Source organism: Theropithecus gelada, chromosome 4 (genome assembly GCF_003255815.1).
Source record: "Theropithecus gelada isolate Dixy chromosome 4, Tgel_1.0, whole genome shotgun sequence".
NCBI classification, from domain to species: Eukaryota; Metazoa; Chordata; class Mammalia; order Primates; family Cercopithecidae; genus Theropithecus; species Theropithecus gelada.
This window is the reverse complement of record NC_037671.1, coordinates 156,328,419-156,343,718: the sequence shown is the minus strand read 5'-3', so window position 1 is coordinate 156,343,718 and position 15,300 is coordinate 156,328,419. Positions and strand designations below refer to the sequence as shown.

Below are 15,300 nucleotides of genomic sequence, written 5' to 3'. Positions count from 1 at the left end.
TGCCCAGGCTGGAGTGCAATGGTGTGATCTCGGCTCACTGCAACCTCCACCTCCCTGGTTCAAGCGATTCTCCTGCTTCAGCTTCCCAAGTAACTGGGATTGTAGGCAAGGGCCACCATGCCCGGGTAATTTTGTATTTTTTGTAGAGACAGGGTTTCACCATTTGGTCAGGCTGGTCTTGAACTCCTGACGTCAAGTGGTCCTCCCGCCTTGGCCTCCCAAAGTGCTGGGATTACAGATGTGAGCCACCACACCCAGCCCCAAAGGGGATTCTTTTAGATGAAAAAAAGATATTTCTTCTTTTTCTTGATAATGTTTTTTGCCTCAAGAACAGTATTTCCCCAACTGCTAGAATAAATGGATTTAATAACTATAGACATACAGTCTAAAGAAGAGAAAAAGGAAAGTATCAAGAAAAAAAAAAAAGAAAGAAATAGCCAATGAGAATAACTGATATCAAATGGGGGAAATTTAACAAATTTTTAAAATCTTAACAAAAATTAGCAAAAACAAAACATTTTGCTTCATGGATATTTCTCATTGTAGAACATTCTAGCTAATTAGTGAAGTAGAAATGACAGACTATTTCATTTCTGTCTTTGTTTAAAAAAAAATTACTTGTAGATAAGAGTGAGACTGTTTCAAAAAAAAATTACTTGTAGATAATTAAGTAAAATGAGGTCATTAGGGTGGGCCTTAATCCAGTATGACTGGTGTTCTTATTAAAAGGGAAAATTTAAACATAGACACAGACAGAGAGAAGACTATGTGAAGAGACACAGATTATGTGAAGATGAAGGCAGAGTCTGGAGCTGTGCTGCCACAAGCCAAAGATTGCCAGCACCCACCAGAAGCTAGGAGAGAAGCATGGAGCAGATTCTCTTTTGGAGTCTTCAGGAGGACCCAACCCTGCCAACACCTAAAAGTTGGACTTCCAGTCTCCAGAACTGTGAGAAAACAAACTTCCGTTGGCTAAGCCACCCAGTCTGTGGTACTTTGTCATGGCAGCCCTAGGAAACTAATACACAAGGTATGTAGATGAAAATTTGGACACAGACCTGGCGCAGTGGTTCATGCCTATAATCCCAGCACTTTGGGAGGCCAAGGTGGGAGAATTGCTTGAGCCCAGGAGTTCAAGACCAGCCTAGGCAACTTGGTTAAGTTTTTTATTTTTAGTAGAGATGGGGTTAAAAACAATTAGCCAGGTGTGGTGCTGCATGCCTGTGGTCCCAGATACTCAGGAGGCTGAGGTGGAAAGATCAATTGGACTCAGGAGATTAAGAATAGAGTTAGCCATGATCATGCCACTGTACTCTAGCCTAGGCAACAGAGTGACACTCTGTCTCAAACAAAAGGAAAGAAAAGAAAAAAATTTGACATGTATTAATAGTGGCACAACCAACATGCTAATAAACTTATTCTCAGAACTCATACTTGATTCCACACAGGTGTCTTCAAAATCCCAGCAGCAATCGCCTCGGTCTTTACATGCCACATCACACCGGCAGTTCTCCAGTCCTCTAAATGATGCATCAAAGCACTTCTTCCTGCAGCTGCCTGCAAAGTAAAGGAAATAGGGCCCCAACATTTAGCAGCTATTCAATATCTCATACTTAAACAGTGGAAGCATACAGGAAGTACATGGCACAGACTACGACAGACAACTAGATGATTTTTATGGTGCTACAAGATCTACCAGTGCAATGTAATAAATAATGACACTGATATGTCCAGGCACCATGGCTCACGCCTGTAATACCAACACTTTGTGAGGCCAGGGCGGGAGAATCACTTGAGGTCAGGAGTTTGAGACCAGTCTGGCTAACATGGCAAAACCCCATGTCTACTAAAAATACAAAAGTTAACCAGGCATGGTGGTGCACACCTGTGGTCCTAGCTACTTGGGAGGCTGAGGCAGGAGAATTGCTTGAACTCGGAAGGCAGAGGTTGCAGTGAGCTGAGATTGTGCCACTGAACTCTAGCCTGGGCGACAAAGCAAGACTCTGCCTTAATAATAATAATAATAATAATAATAATAATGTGTTCAAGAAGTACATGGGAGCACATGGGGTGGGACAAAAACTAGCAAGGGGATTCAAGGACACCATTGAGTCTTGAGAAAGGATCAAGATTTTAAAAATCAGTGAAGCTAAGGAAGGCATATTTGGAGAATAGCAGATGGGTTATGATGGCTAAGGGGTAGAGTTCAAAGGTAGAGGTGGACTAGAGTGAGGAAACGTGCATATGCCATACTAAGAGGCTTGAAGCCCAATCTTTGGTAACGGGAAGTCATTAAAGAGTAAGCAGAGAGTAATGAATTAGATCTGTGTTTTAGAAAGCCACTCTGGAAAATAGGTGAGTAGGGTAGGGATGGAAACTCTTGAACTAAGCAAGAAATTTTAACCCAAACCAAAAATGATAAGGGCCTGAAGGAAGATAGTAGCAGCACACATAAGGAAGATGTAAATAGAGATAAGAGAAATTAAAGTGCAATTAGTTTGAGTTCAGGTTTATATAAAGAGTGAAGAAGAGGAATGAGCCAAAGATGACTTCCAGAATGTAAGGCTAAGGCACTAAAAAAAGGGAAGTTCAGTTTTCCAGATATCTAAGCAAATACATATTTAGGAGGGGATCTGAATATTTGAGTCTGAAACTCAGGAAAGAGAGGCATAAACTAAGGATACTGACTTGGAGTCATCAGCATATTAGCAATAAGAAGCAATGGGAATTCTGTAGTTCTCACTGTGCAAGGAGTGTGTGCGCCCAGCTAAATATCATTTCTCCTTGCTAGGGATTCCCATTGAAAATTATCTATAATTCCCTATGATACTTGCTTTCTACTTTGCATTCTAAAGGAGTTGTTTGAAGGCAAGGAGGGTATAATAGTATGTGTGGGAAAGTTCAACTATGCACAACTTGTTTCTCTCCCTTGAAAACCACTGCATAATTTTAAATTAATTTATTTACTTATTTATCCTATGAATATTTATTTTAGCATCATTATGTTTCAGGCACTGTGCTGGTAATTGCAGATTAAGTGATAAATAATGCAGATATAATTGTAGAGACTTTATATAATAAAAAATTTTAAGTGGTAACTGCAAAGTAACAGTGAATAACACACAGTAATGGGACAACTGGCTAGCTATATAGGGTAAGGAATCTCTTGACATTCTTGCCTCACAACATATACAAAAAAATTTTAGGAGCTTATCAAAATAGAAATGTCTCAGGAGTTAAGCGGTTAAGGACAGTATTTTAGAATACTCATTTTCAAAATAGGCAAGAAAGGTTAAGGACAATGAGGACTGACATAACAGGCACTAAAAGTAATAATTCTCAGAGCATTAGATCTCCTGAATTCATCCTACTATAGTTTGACCCCAAAAAACATCAAACAGAAGACTTAGACGATTTTCAAAGTACTCTGTAAAAAGTTAGTGAACATAAGAAAAATATGATCATTTTTCACTAACAAATCAATGAGATATACAGTTATTGGTAGTATAAATTCACAAAATCTTTCAGGAACGTTATTTTACAATATGAAACAAAAGCTGTAAAATGTGAATTTTAAGAAAAGAAAGATGCAGAAAGGCAGAAAGGCAAAAGGAGTACGTGAAAACACAAATACAAAGTTGCTGTTATAAAATTTCTATAAGAATATACAATAATGTGATGATAATCTTAGCTATTTCTGAGGAGGGAAACATGATAGCTATTATATGGCAGTGGAAGAAAACCTTTTAAATAAATAATGAGATTATATTACCCATGCAAAACTAATATTTGAAAAGTCTATCTACAAAGTGGAGAACATTTTCTTTAAAATATTTATCTCCAATATTATAAAACATTAAAAAAATTTTACCTTTTAGAAATACACAATGAAATGTTTATAGAAATGAAATAATGTCAAGTATTTGCTTCAAAATAATATGTAGAGGAGGTTATGGAGAAAGGTGTAAATAAAACAGGATTGGTCATGAATTCATAGAGTGGGGTGATGATACATAGACATTTATTAAATTAGTATTCCTACTTTTGTATGCTTAAAATTTTTTATTAATTAAAAAAATCTTTATATCCTTTGATTTCAGCAATTTCACTTCCAGACTTTATACTAAAGAAACATACGAAGATCTATGTTGAGAAATGTTCTCCATAGTGTTATACATAATTTCAAAAATATTTTAACAACTGAAACAGTCTTAATGTACATGAAAGAGAGGACTTATTAAATTATTATATCTACATAAAATAACATTATAAGCATTTCTGGATGCCAGTAGAAGTTATTTTAAAACATTATTGTTCACGGTTTTAATGATTTCGAGAAATGTTTATGTTATTATTGGAAAAAAGCGAACTACAAAATAGAATACAGTTTTCTTTTTAAAAGTAGCTGGTTGAGGCCTGGTGCAGTGGCTCCTGCCTGTAATCCCAGCACTTTGGGAGGCCAAGGCAGGCAGATCGCCTGGGCTCAGGAGTTTGAGACAAGCCTTGGCAAGATGACGAAACTCCGTCTCTACAAAGCATACAAAAATTAGCTGGGTGCGGTGGCACGTGCCTTTAGTCCTAGCTACTCGAGAGGCAAAAAAAAAAAAAAAAAGTAGCTGGTTGATAAAACTCATTTACCTCTTCCATCTCCTCAAATTCCACAAATCTTCACAAAAAGAAGAGGAAAATAGTTTACAAAAAGATATAAATACTCTAAATCAAATAATAGAAGATAGAAGCAGAAAAAGAATTTTGAAAGACAGAAATCGCAGAATGAAGGAAGCAACAACTAGGTGCCTAAGAGGAAGGAGTCCTGGAAATTTAAAAAAAAAAAAAAAAAAAAGCCAAGGGCTTTCCCTTAGGACCCTAGAAGGGAGGTCCCAGGGTGTCATTAGGTAAGAGAAGAGGTCATTAAGTAAGACAAACAGGGGACATTAGGTAAGAGAAGAGGGGAACAGGCACAAGGCTAAATGTAGGAGAATTGGTAAAAGCTTGGATGTGAAGCAGTGACTATTCACTCTGCCTCCCACTCCAGACTAGGAAGCTCATAATCTGGAGGAATAAGGAGTGGCTTTCATCACAGAGACAATAGACATAAAGGGGGGTAACTGTGATAAGAAAAAGCAACCCTTACTCTGAAAAGGAACAGATGGTCCCCAGACATTTGAGGATAGCAGGACAGCAACCTACATGAAAGACAAACACCCAACAAACAACATCAAAGAAAAACTTGATTGAAAAGGAAATAATGCAGGGAGCAAAAGAGTTAAAATAACAACACACACACACACACACACACACACACACACACACAGAGTACTAAGATCCTCAGAAAATAGAGAAGATACTGTGTCAACAAAATAAGAGAACTATAATTTTTTTTAAAAGACCCCACATTCAGGGTGGTCTTGGAAGTAAAAATATGAGAGAAGTAAAGAAAAATTCAGTAGAGATATGGTAAGCAGAACTGTGGTCCACAAGAAGATTCCAAGTCCTAATTGCTGAGACTTTGAGTTTGTTGTCTTGTATAACCAAGAAACTGTGCAGTTATAACTAAGGCTGCTAATTAACTGATCTTAGAACAGGGAGGTAAGGCCTCAAAGTGAAAGAGGAAATGGAGCTTATGTTATTAAAGAAATCATATTATAAAATTTTCCAGAATTGAAGAGCATAAATTATTACATCATAGTTGTCCACCAAGTTTCCCAGGGCAAAACTCACACTAAAAGATCAACAGGATTAAGAGATGTTGAAAGCCTCCACAGAGAGATTATGAGCAACCTACAAAGGATCACTAATCAGAAATGTATTAAAATACCAAATATATTAAAAGCAACACTGGATGCTATAAGACAGTAAAGTAATACCTTCAGATTTCTAGAAAAACAAATTATTTCCATCTTAGAATTCAATACCTAGCCAAACTGTCAAGTATTAGGTTAGAATGATATGTCTTTACATAGGCAAAGACTCAAGTTATCTCTTTCATGCATCCTATTTTAGAAAGCGATCAAGTTGTTCTTTAGCAAAATGAGAAAACAAGAAGAAAGAGATTTTAAAATCATGGGATCTAACACAATAGATGGGCTAATGGAAATCTCAACCATCCACCAGACCAAGAGAACAACCAACATGGATTAGAGCAACAGGACAGAGAAATAGAAACTAAAATGAAAGACTTTATTCCATACCCAACTTCACATTGCCAAAAATTAGAGAGCTGAATAATGGCAATGGCTGGTGGAGAGGTGAGGTAAAGGAAGGTAGGGTAGGCTGAAGCAGCCATTCTAGAAAGCAACCTGGGACTACATACCTGAGTTAAGAAGATAAAAACCCTAACTTCCTGAAACTTCATTCCTTGGTCTATGGCAAAGTACTTATCATACAGGTTTGTAAGGGAACTTGCAGTATTTATGTGGTGGTGAGGAACTAAAGCCAATTTGGGTATTCAGCACCAGGAGAGAGCATAGGTTGGTTGGCAAGTTGGGTACATGCCAAAAAGTAGCACACAGTAGAAGCATAAGAACAGATGTATGCATGACAATTCTGATGGGTCTCAAAAAGTGCTCAATGAAAAACTAGAAAAAAAAATATGTAGATTTAGATATATCACAACCATTTACATAGATGGTCTTTACGTTTTTTCGTACACTCTCCTCTTACGAAACCTTTCTGCACTTGGTTACTAGAATACATTAGTCACCTGGCTTTCCTCTCACATTCCTGGCTGCTCCTTCCTAGTCTTCTTCGCTTTTCCCCTTCACCTTCCCAATTCTTTAAGGTTGTTCTACCCCAGTGTCATGGTTTAAATCCCACATATGTTGACAAGCACCACAGTATATGCCCAGGCAGGACTTCACCTCTAAAGCCAGCCTCATATGTCCAACTACATTCTTGACTTCTGCACTTGGACGTCCAGTAGAATTAGCAAATTTAACAGGTCCAAAACTGAGCCCCTGATTTTTCTCCCCAAATCAGCTCCTTCTACAATCTGCCCCAACTCAGTTATGGAAATTTATATTTCCAGATGTTCATGCAAAAATTCTGGGGTCATTCTTGACCTCTCTTTCTTACTCCAAATCCAGTCTTTCAATAAAATCTATCTACCCCATCAAAATAGATCCAGAATCCAAATACTTCTTACCAGCTACAATGCTACTGCCCTGGTTTAAGACATAAGGCTTGCCCAGATTATTGGAATAATCTCCTGATTGGTCTCTCTACTTTTGCTCTCACTCTATCATCTATTCATAACACAGTAGCCCTAGGGATTCTATTAAAAAGCAAACCAGAGCATATCATTCCTCTGCCCAAATCGTGCAATCAGTTCTTGTCACACTCAGAATGAAAGTTGAAGACCAGGGTTTGACATACTAACCTTTACTTGATCGGGCTCCTCTTTATTTAATAGGTCTCATTTTATGACCACCTCTCTGTAGTGTTTTTAGTTCTAGTTCATAGCCTCTTTATTATTCCTTAAAGGGAACATGCCAGGCAAGCTCCTGCCTTTGGTCTTTGCACTTCATAGTCCTTCTGACCTGGAATGTTTCTCCCCAACAGTCCCTATGTTTCTGTCTCACTTGCTTCAGTCATTACTCAAAAATTATTTCATACACACACACACACACACACACACACACACACACACACACACGACCCTGATTCCTTCTTTTGGGCTTTACTTATTTCTTAGCACTTTATCTTATTATATATATATTTTTTTTTTATTTATATTTTTACTGTCTGTCTTGCATGCTAAAATATAAACTCCTGGAAGGATTTTGTCTCTTGTCTTCACCACTTTATCTCCAGTAATTGTAATAATACCAAGCATATAATGTTCAATCAAAAAATATGTGTAGTCATGACAGTAAATCTGTAAGAACATGCACAGATTTTAAAACTCACATTAGAAAAAAAATACATAATGTCTATGGAAGGTGAGTTAACTGGAGTGGAAAATGGTGAAAATGACTCAGGGTTGGGGTTTAGGAGAATAGATGCAGTGGAAAAATGAGTAGTAAACAGGATGACTATGTTAAGGATGCTGGCAAAAAGAGGCTGGAGTTAATTACCAATGCCCTGCTGGGTAGAGGGAAGAGAGTGCTGCCACATAGGGCTGATCAACTCAGATGAAAGGAAGAGGACAAGGAAAAATGACTCTGGGAAGCCAGCCAATGGGTGTACTAAAGTGAATGAAAGAGCTGGAACAAAAGGAGGTTTTGTTCAGACATTAGATATGCCTTTTGCAATCAATTTATGTGATTTAGGGGGTAAAATAGCCAAGAAATGATGCCCATTTGTGTGTACTAACGTCAAAACAATACCACTGAAATGGCCTGTCAACATTTCTTTGATCAAGGAATGGCACCATGGCCCAGAAACACAACAGCCAAGTGACCAAGGGAAGACAGTAATCTTCCAGCAATTATTCAACTTTTCAGTTCTACTGTGCTCCTAGGTCATATTAGGGAAACTGAGTATTTCTCAAGTAGATACATGACTGGAAAATTGCCAGTTAACCTTACTGAGGCTTCCTAATGCTGCAGCAATGAGACTTACTCCACTGGAGTCACACTAGAAGGTTTTAGTCAAATTTAAAAAGGGGTCCAGAGCTTTGTGCAGTGGCAGTATAGTAGCCAATGAGGTTTATTTGAGGCATAATTATTGCTCATAAAATTTTTAAGAAGACAAAAATGGGGTGAGGGTGCTGGGCACAGTGTCTCACACCAGCAATCCCAATGCTTCAGGAAGCCAAGGTGGGAGGATCATTTGCATCCAGGAGTTTGAGACCAGCCTGAACAACATAGTGAGACCCCATGTCTACACAAAAATAAAAAATTAACCAGGTGTGGTAGTGCATGCCTGTATACCAGGGACTTGAGGGGCCGAGGTGGGAGGATCACTTGAGCCCAGGAGATCGAGGCTGTGGTAAGCCGTGATCACGCCACTGCACTCAGCCTGAGCAACAAAGTGAGACCTTGTCTCAAAAAACAAACAACAGAAAGGGAGGGACGTGAATGATCTAGCAACTGGCCTTATACTTCACCTTAGTAAAAGTAATAAAATAATATGTAAAAAGATTATAGGTAATTCTTTTTATATTGTCATTTGTAAGTGGTGCATTTACTATTCATAATAATGAAATACAGCAAAAGGAATGTGAGGTATTTTTATATTTGGGAACATATTTCTCCTGTTTTTCTTTGCTTCTTATGAGAAACAAATTTTTTGAAGATATTATTATGTACTACTTTTCAAAAATTTGGCACTGCCCAATCAAGAACCAAGAAATTTTAAAGGTAGAACAGCTCTAGCATGGTGTCAAGGCACAGGGTAGTGGCAGGAGGTCATGAGAATGAAGCAACAAAGACTTTAAAGACTAAGTGGCTAGATACTTTGTCATCAGATGTTGAAAATGACAGTGGGAGCGGAATGAAAAGCCTGTTATCCACTTACCAAAGTCCATTATAAAGATGAAGAAGGGCCGGGCATGGTGACTCACACCTGTAATCCTATCACTTAGGGAAGCTGAAGTGGTGGGATCACTTGAGCCCAGGAGTTCCAGGCCAGCCTAGGCAACATAGTGAAGCCCCATCTCTACCAAAACTGCAAAAATTAGCCGGGTGTGGTGGCACCCACCTGTGGTGCCAGCTACTTGGGAAGCTCAAGTATGGGAGGATCACCTGAGGGCAGGGAGGAGCTGCAGTGAGCCGAGATTGTGCCACTACACTCTAGCCTGAAAGGCAGAGTGAGACCCTGCCAAAAAAAAAAAGGGGTGGAGAAAGGTAAGAGAAAAACACACTGGAATGATAATGAATCTCAAATGAGCAGGGTGAAAAAATAAAGTCCAGAAAGTACAGTGAGCAATGCCAACCACAGATGTGGGCTCCAAATAAGTAGAGTGCAGAGTGGGAGATGTCTAGGAGCAGAATGCTGCATGGAGGACAGAGGAGGCTTGGGATGGGAGATACATTTTAATGAATTAAGGCCCGAAGAGATAAGAAATAAGGGAATGCTCAGAGAAAAGACTGAGGGGTATACCTTGCTTTTCTGGTTTCCTGAGTCCAAGCCCCAAGCCTAATCCAAGTGACATGATCACCAACAAAGCAAGAAGAACCTATTGCAAAAAAGAAAAAGTAGCTTTTATAATGTTTTAAAAAATTACAGATACAAATAACCACCCTTTCTCAGTATTCTCTCTAAGTACCTGCAGCATGCTATTTATGCCAGATACCAGATCCAACAATGATCTAGTATCTGGCCTAACTAGAGGTATAGTATTTTATTTAATGCTTGAAAATAAGAAAGAATATTTTGGAAGAATTTAAAGATACCAGTTATTACAGATCTTCAAATTCAAACACATTTACCATTCAAATGCAATGAACTTAACTGCAAATTGAGTTAAAGTTAAGAATTAAAACCATAAAACCATTTTTCTGGGCCATTTTTTTTAAACCAGGCACCCATTTGTAGATCATTTATTGAAAAGAATTCCAGAACTATTAAATCCTTAACTGCCTCATTCTAAGGGAGCAGGGCTTTTTTTTCTACTCTATCACAGGATGATGATACTATTTAACATGCATAAAAATATATTGTCCAAATAGTTAACTGGCAAATGATCTGCTTTGGTCTTCCACTCATACAAACCAGTTAGGTAATTTGGAAACTGCCTGACCAAAGATTGTTTGTGTCATTCATTATCACTCTACTGACAAAGCCCTTTGGTGTAACGAACTTCATGCTATGATTAGATTAAACTCTGATACAATTAAAGAGAATTCTTCTAGCTGCCCTCTTTGATCTTACATGAAGTCCAGAGATAAGTATGCTGGATGACAGGGCTTGAATACTGTGTGTTGTCATGAAGAATGGCAAAAGGACACACAATCAAATTACTTAGGAAAGTATTTTACAATAACCTTTGTTATAGTTTCAGACACACACACAAAAAACTTTCACAAAAGAAAAAATCAGATTTTGCTTAGGTAATTAAGAACTACACGATTTTTTTTTTTTTTTTTTTTGAGGGTTGATTTCATTCTGAAAGTCAACTGGAAAATTAACACATCTAATGTTTACAATGGAAGTGAGTTCAACCACTGGGGAAGCTATGTTAAAATACTAAGAAAACAATTCTTACGTGAAGTCTCAAAGTTAGCCCAAGGGTCAGTGACCTTTCAGTATGTATTCATTCAGTGGAGAGGATGGAGGGAAAAAAATGAACATAAATATTTACTAAATAACACCATTAGCAGTTCATCCCTTGTCATGGTGCTTAGAAGACACAGGCGACTGAAACTAGAGTTACCACAAAAGAGAAAAACAACATTGGGGAACTCCTTCTGCTAAACCCCACACGTCATAGACTTACAAATTAACATATTTTGGTTTACACCTTATCTTTGGTACTTTGGCTGTTCAAACTTGCTAGAAAAATCAACAACAAACTTCACAATGTTTAATGTTAGAATCTGTTTCTTCATGATTTTGCATTTGTTCCATATATTTGTGGCTTGTTTTCTACATTATTCTGTGAGCTCCTTGAGAGTAAAAGGCTTATTTATTATTATTATTATTATTATTATTTAGAGTTGGAGGTCTCACTATGTTGATCAGGCTGGTGTGGAACTCCTGGCCTCAAGCGATCCTCTTATCTTGGCCTCCTAAAGTGCTGGGATTATAGGCACTAGCCACTGTGCTGTGCCTAAGAAGTCTATTTTTAAGCCTTTATAATCGTTTACTATAAATATGTAATTCCAAAAAAGCTTCATGATATTGGGGTGCACATATATCTAAAATGATGTTACGTGGTGAACAAAGTGGGGAGAATACTCTGAATGTCAAAAACCACTGAGAACACATCATTTGGCTTTAACTGGGCTAAACAAAGAGTGCTAGAAACACAGCAGATACCTTTAAAATGTTTAAATGAAACTTTAGTAAAAGTTTGAAGACATCAGGGTACTTTTGAAACAATGATTTAAAAATATTGAACTTCATTATATACTCAAAAACCACTAGAAAGATACAAAGAAGGGAAATTAATGATGCACAAATTTTGCTGTGGAAGATTTTATAATGTCCTGAATTGATAAGCTAGGATAAATGTAATAAACATGCTTAAAGTCCCAGCTACTCAGAAGGCTGAGATGGGAAGATCATTTGAGCCCAAGTTGGAGCCCGAGTTGCTACAGTGAGCTATGAACATGCCACTGTCTTCCAGCCTGGGCAACAGAGAAAGAATGTGTCTCCAAAAAAAAAAAACAAAACAAACAAACAAAAAATATATATATATTAGCATAACAGCTGTAAAGAATACTCTGAAATTGAAATTCCCAGAAGGATAAAGAATAAATGGAATATATTCAGGATTTATTTTGTTACTGGGCTTAATACTTACACACATTATTTTACGTTGTTTTATTTATTTCTTGAAACAATTCTGGAGAGACAGAGAATAGTGGTGACCTTAAAGTGTGGGATACAGGGAAAAACTGCAGCAAGATAGGTGTGAAAAAATAATGCAATTAGTTTTGGTATAAGGTACTGAGTCAGGAGTCAGGAAGCAGGCATTTGAAACAGGCTAGTGCACTGGGGCACACGCATAGTCCCCAGCTACGCAAGAGGCTGAGTGGGAGGATCGCTTGAGCCCAGGGTTCAGGACCAGCCTGGGCAACATAGTGAGACCCAATCTCTAAAAATATACATATTAACAAAATAATAACATCTTTTAAAAAAAGAAATTATGTGACAGAGACTGGGCAAAAAGTTGGAGCTAGTGGATTACTTGGAATTCTTGGCTGGGGATATGACTCTTAAAACCACTAGAGGCCAGGTGCAGTGGTTCATTCCTTTAGTCCCAGCACTTTGGGAGGCCAAGGTAGGTGGATCACTTGATCCAGAAGTTTGAGACCAGCCTGAGAAACATGGTGAAACCCAGTCTCCACAAAAAAAAAAAAAAAAAAAAAAAAAAAAAAGAAAAAGAAAAGAAAAGAAAAAGAAAACTCACAAAAACTTAGCTGAGCCTTGTAGCATATACTCAGGAGGCTGAGGCAGGAGGATCACCTGAGCTGGGAAACAGAGGTTGAAGTGAGTTGAGATCCCAACGGAGGGAGACCTTATCTCAAAAATAAAATAAAAATTAAAAAGACTATTAGAGAACATGAGATTTCTTAAGAGATCTTAGATAGGGTTTAGTGAAGCTTGTGTTGTAATTTTCATGAGAATAGAGAAATTGTTGGCTAAGAATGCAGAAAAAGAAAAAGTCACAAAAATGAAAATGTCAGTGTCATGGTGGAAGAATCAAGGGGAGAGAATAATTCAGAATGAGAAAGTACCAGGCAGTTATTGTTGTTATGAACATTCAAGTGGACAAAGGATGAGGAGGACTGACTTTTGAGTCGGGGACTTAGTACAGTAGAAACAAAGCTGGAGCACGAAGGAATGGTTGGGGGCTGAGAAAACTGAAGCAATGAAATGAGCTCTCTTTTCCCCAAAAGTTTGATGGTGAAGGGAAAAGAGAGAGTAATAAAATCAAGGAAATGGATAAGCGTATTTCTGGAGTAAAAAGAAAAAGAAAAAAAATTTAAAATTAAGAAAAATAAAGAAAAAAGAAAAAACCAAGGAATTTTTTTTGGGGGGCTGAGGAGTGGTGGCAGGATATCTTACCACATAAAAGGACAAGAAAGAGAAAATAGGCAAAAGAGACTATCTCTAGGAGTGAAGTAAAATAGGATAAAATTGTTGGTTCAGTAAATAATAGGACATGATTATTTTAATTTTTCACTTTCTTGTCTTAAGATACTCATGCCATAAAAAAGTGATTGAGAGGTAGTTATAATCATGCAAAAAATCAGAATCACAAAGCATTCTGTCACGGATTCCAACTTCTGAGATTAATGAAATGTTACCTTGTTGTTACTCAAATTTCTTGTAAAATATGATTTAAGATATTAATTTGCATTCGAGTTTTCATAAGGGATAATACTTAATACAGTTACTTAAAAGTTTACGTTTTAATAGCAACACAAAGCAATGTAAATGGGAAATCATACTTTTAACATTTGTCACAAAACTGGAAAGACTAAAAATAAGAATTGTACTTACAATGCAAGCTATTTTATACTTCCTAAGAGTGTTCTTCTTAACAGGTTGTTCTGTTGCTAAAGTCAACATAGATTCCATTATCCTGGTAGCTGCATAGACCTGTTTTATCAGAATGCGGTAGTGCTCCTTCTTTTGTCTAGTCTGGCAAAGATAAACTGTATGAGTTACATAGCTGTGCTTGACTTTTAACTGTTTAGGAACATCACAGCTCTTCAGTGATTGGGCAATCTGGAGAGAGGAAAAATGTAATAACAATAGTGTGAAAAGATTCAAGTTCATTTCTAGTATATTGCAGACAACTGCTCCTTTTTTCCTTATAACTTTTACTAAATACTAGTCAAGACATATATAACAAGAATAATGCAATCATCAAATTTTAATACAATCTGATCTTCTGTTTTGTTTAAAAATAACCCCAAACAAAAAGCCTTGTCACAGAAATTTTAGACTTTCTGGTTTTCTATAAACTTCATAGCAGTTGAAAATCAATATAGCAAAACGTGCTTTGACTATAGTAGAAATTCTGAAACCCTACTGAACCAATATAAAGTACATAGTTCTGTGATAATTATGCCTTGCTTTTTACAGTGTTCACAATTTGACAAGTTTGTATACACATTAGCTCAAGTCAAACTTAACAATATCCCTTATAAACATTTTATTCTTGTTTTTAGGTGAGCACATTAAGGCTCTGATTATTTAAATTATTATATATGACTTACTGCTCAAAGTTACTTATTTACTAGGTGCCAGAACTAGAACTGATACCCAAGACTTCTAACTCCCCAAATCCAAGCAATTTTCACGAATCAATTTAAATTCACTATTTTCTTATTTATCTAGACTGGTGCATCCTAGCAAGTGTACTCCATGCTGAAAAGGGGTTACAGTTTTGTGATGAAAGAAGCTAAATTAATAATTGTGTTGGCCAAAGAGAATTTTAGCAAATAGTGGATGCTAAGCTCTTCTACTTTCAGTGACCCTAAGGCAGTCATTCTCAAAGTGTGATTCCATGGAACATGAGTTCTATAATAACCCCCTTGATTAAATAAAGCTTGAGTACTCTTCTCTAATGAAAAGATTATCAGAATCCTGTAGACTGCAGTACACCCTTTGGAAAACAGTACTCTAACTAAACTCTTCCAACCCTAAAAGCAGTGAGAAAAAAAAATATGAAAAGAATCT

General features: G+C 37.2%; 1 protein-coding gene and 1 non-coding gene across 2 annotated transcripts in view; one reads left to right on the top strand and one right to left on the bottom strand.

Moving 5' to 3' along the window:
* Nucleotides 1-14,427, bottom strand: part of ENPP3 (ectonucleotide pyrophosphatase/phosphodiesterase 3) — a 93,612-nt gene extending 79,185 nt beyond the window's left edge. Inside the window, exons 1-3 of the mRNA XM_025382382.1 lie at nt 14,116-14,427; nt 10,045-10,120; nt 1,400-1,557 (exon numbers count right to left, since the gene is read on the bottom strand). Of these exons, the coding sequence (XP_025238167.1) occupies nt 1,400-1,557; nt 10,045-10,120; nt 14,116-14,394 (513 nt within the window). The 5' untranslated portion in view covers nt 14,395-14,427. The remainder of the gene's footprint in view (nt 1-1,399; nt 1,558-10,044; nt 10,121-14,115) is intronic.
* Nucleotides 8,614-8,755, top strand: LOC112623862. The gene has a single exon (XR_003119221.1). It is a non-coding gene; the product is annotated as a U4 spliceosomal RNA (small nuclear RNA).
* Nucleotides 14,428-15,300: the final 873 nt, after the last annotated feature.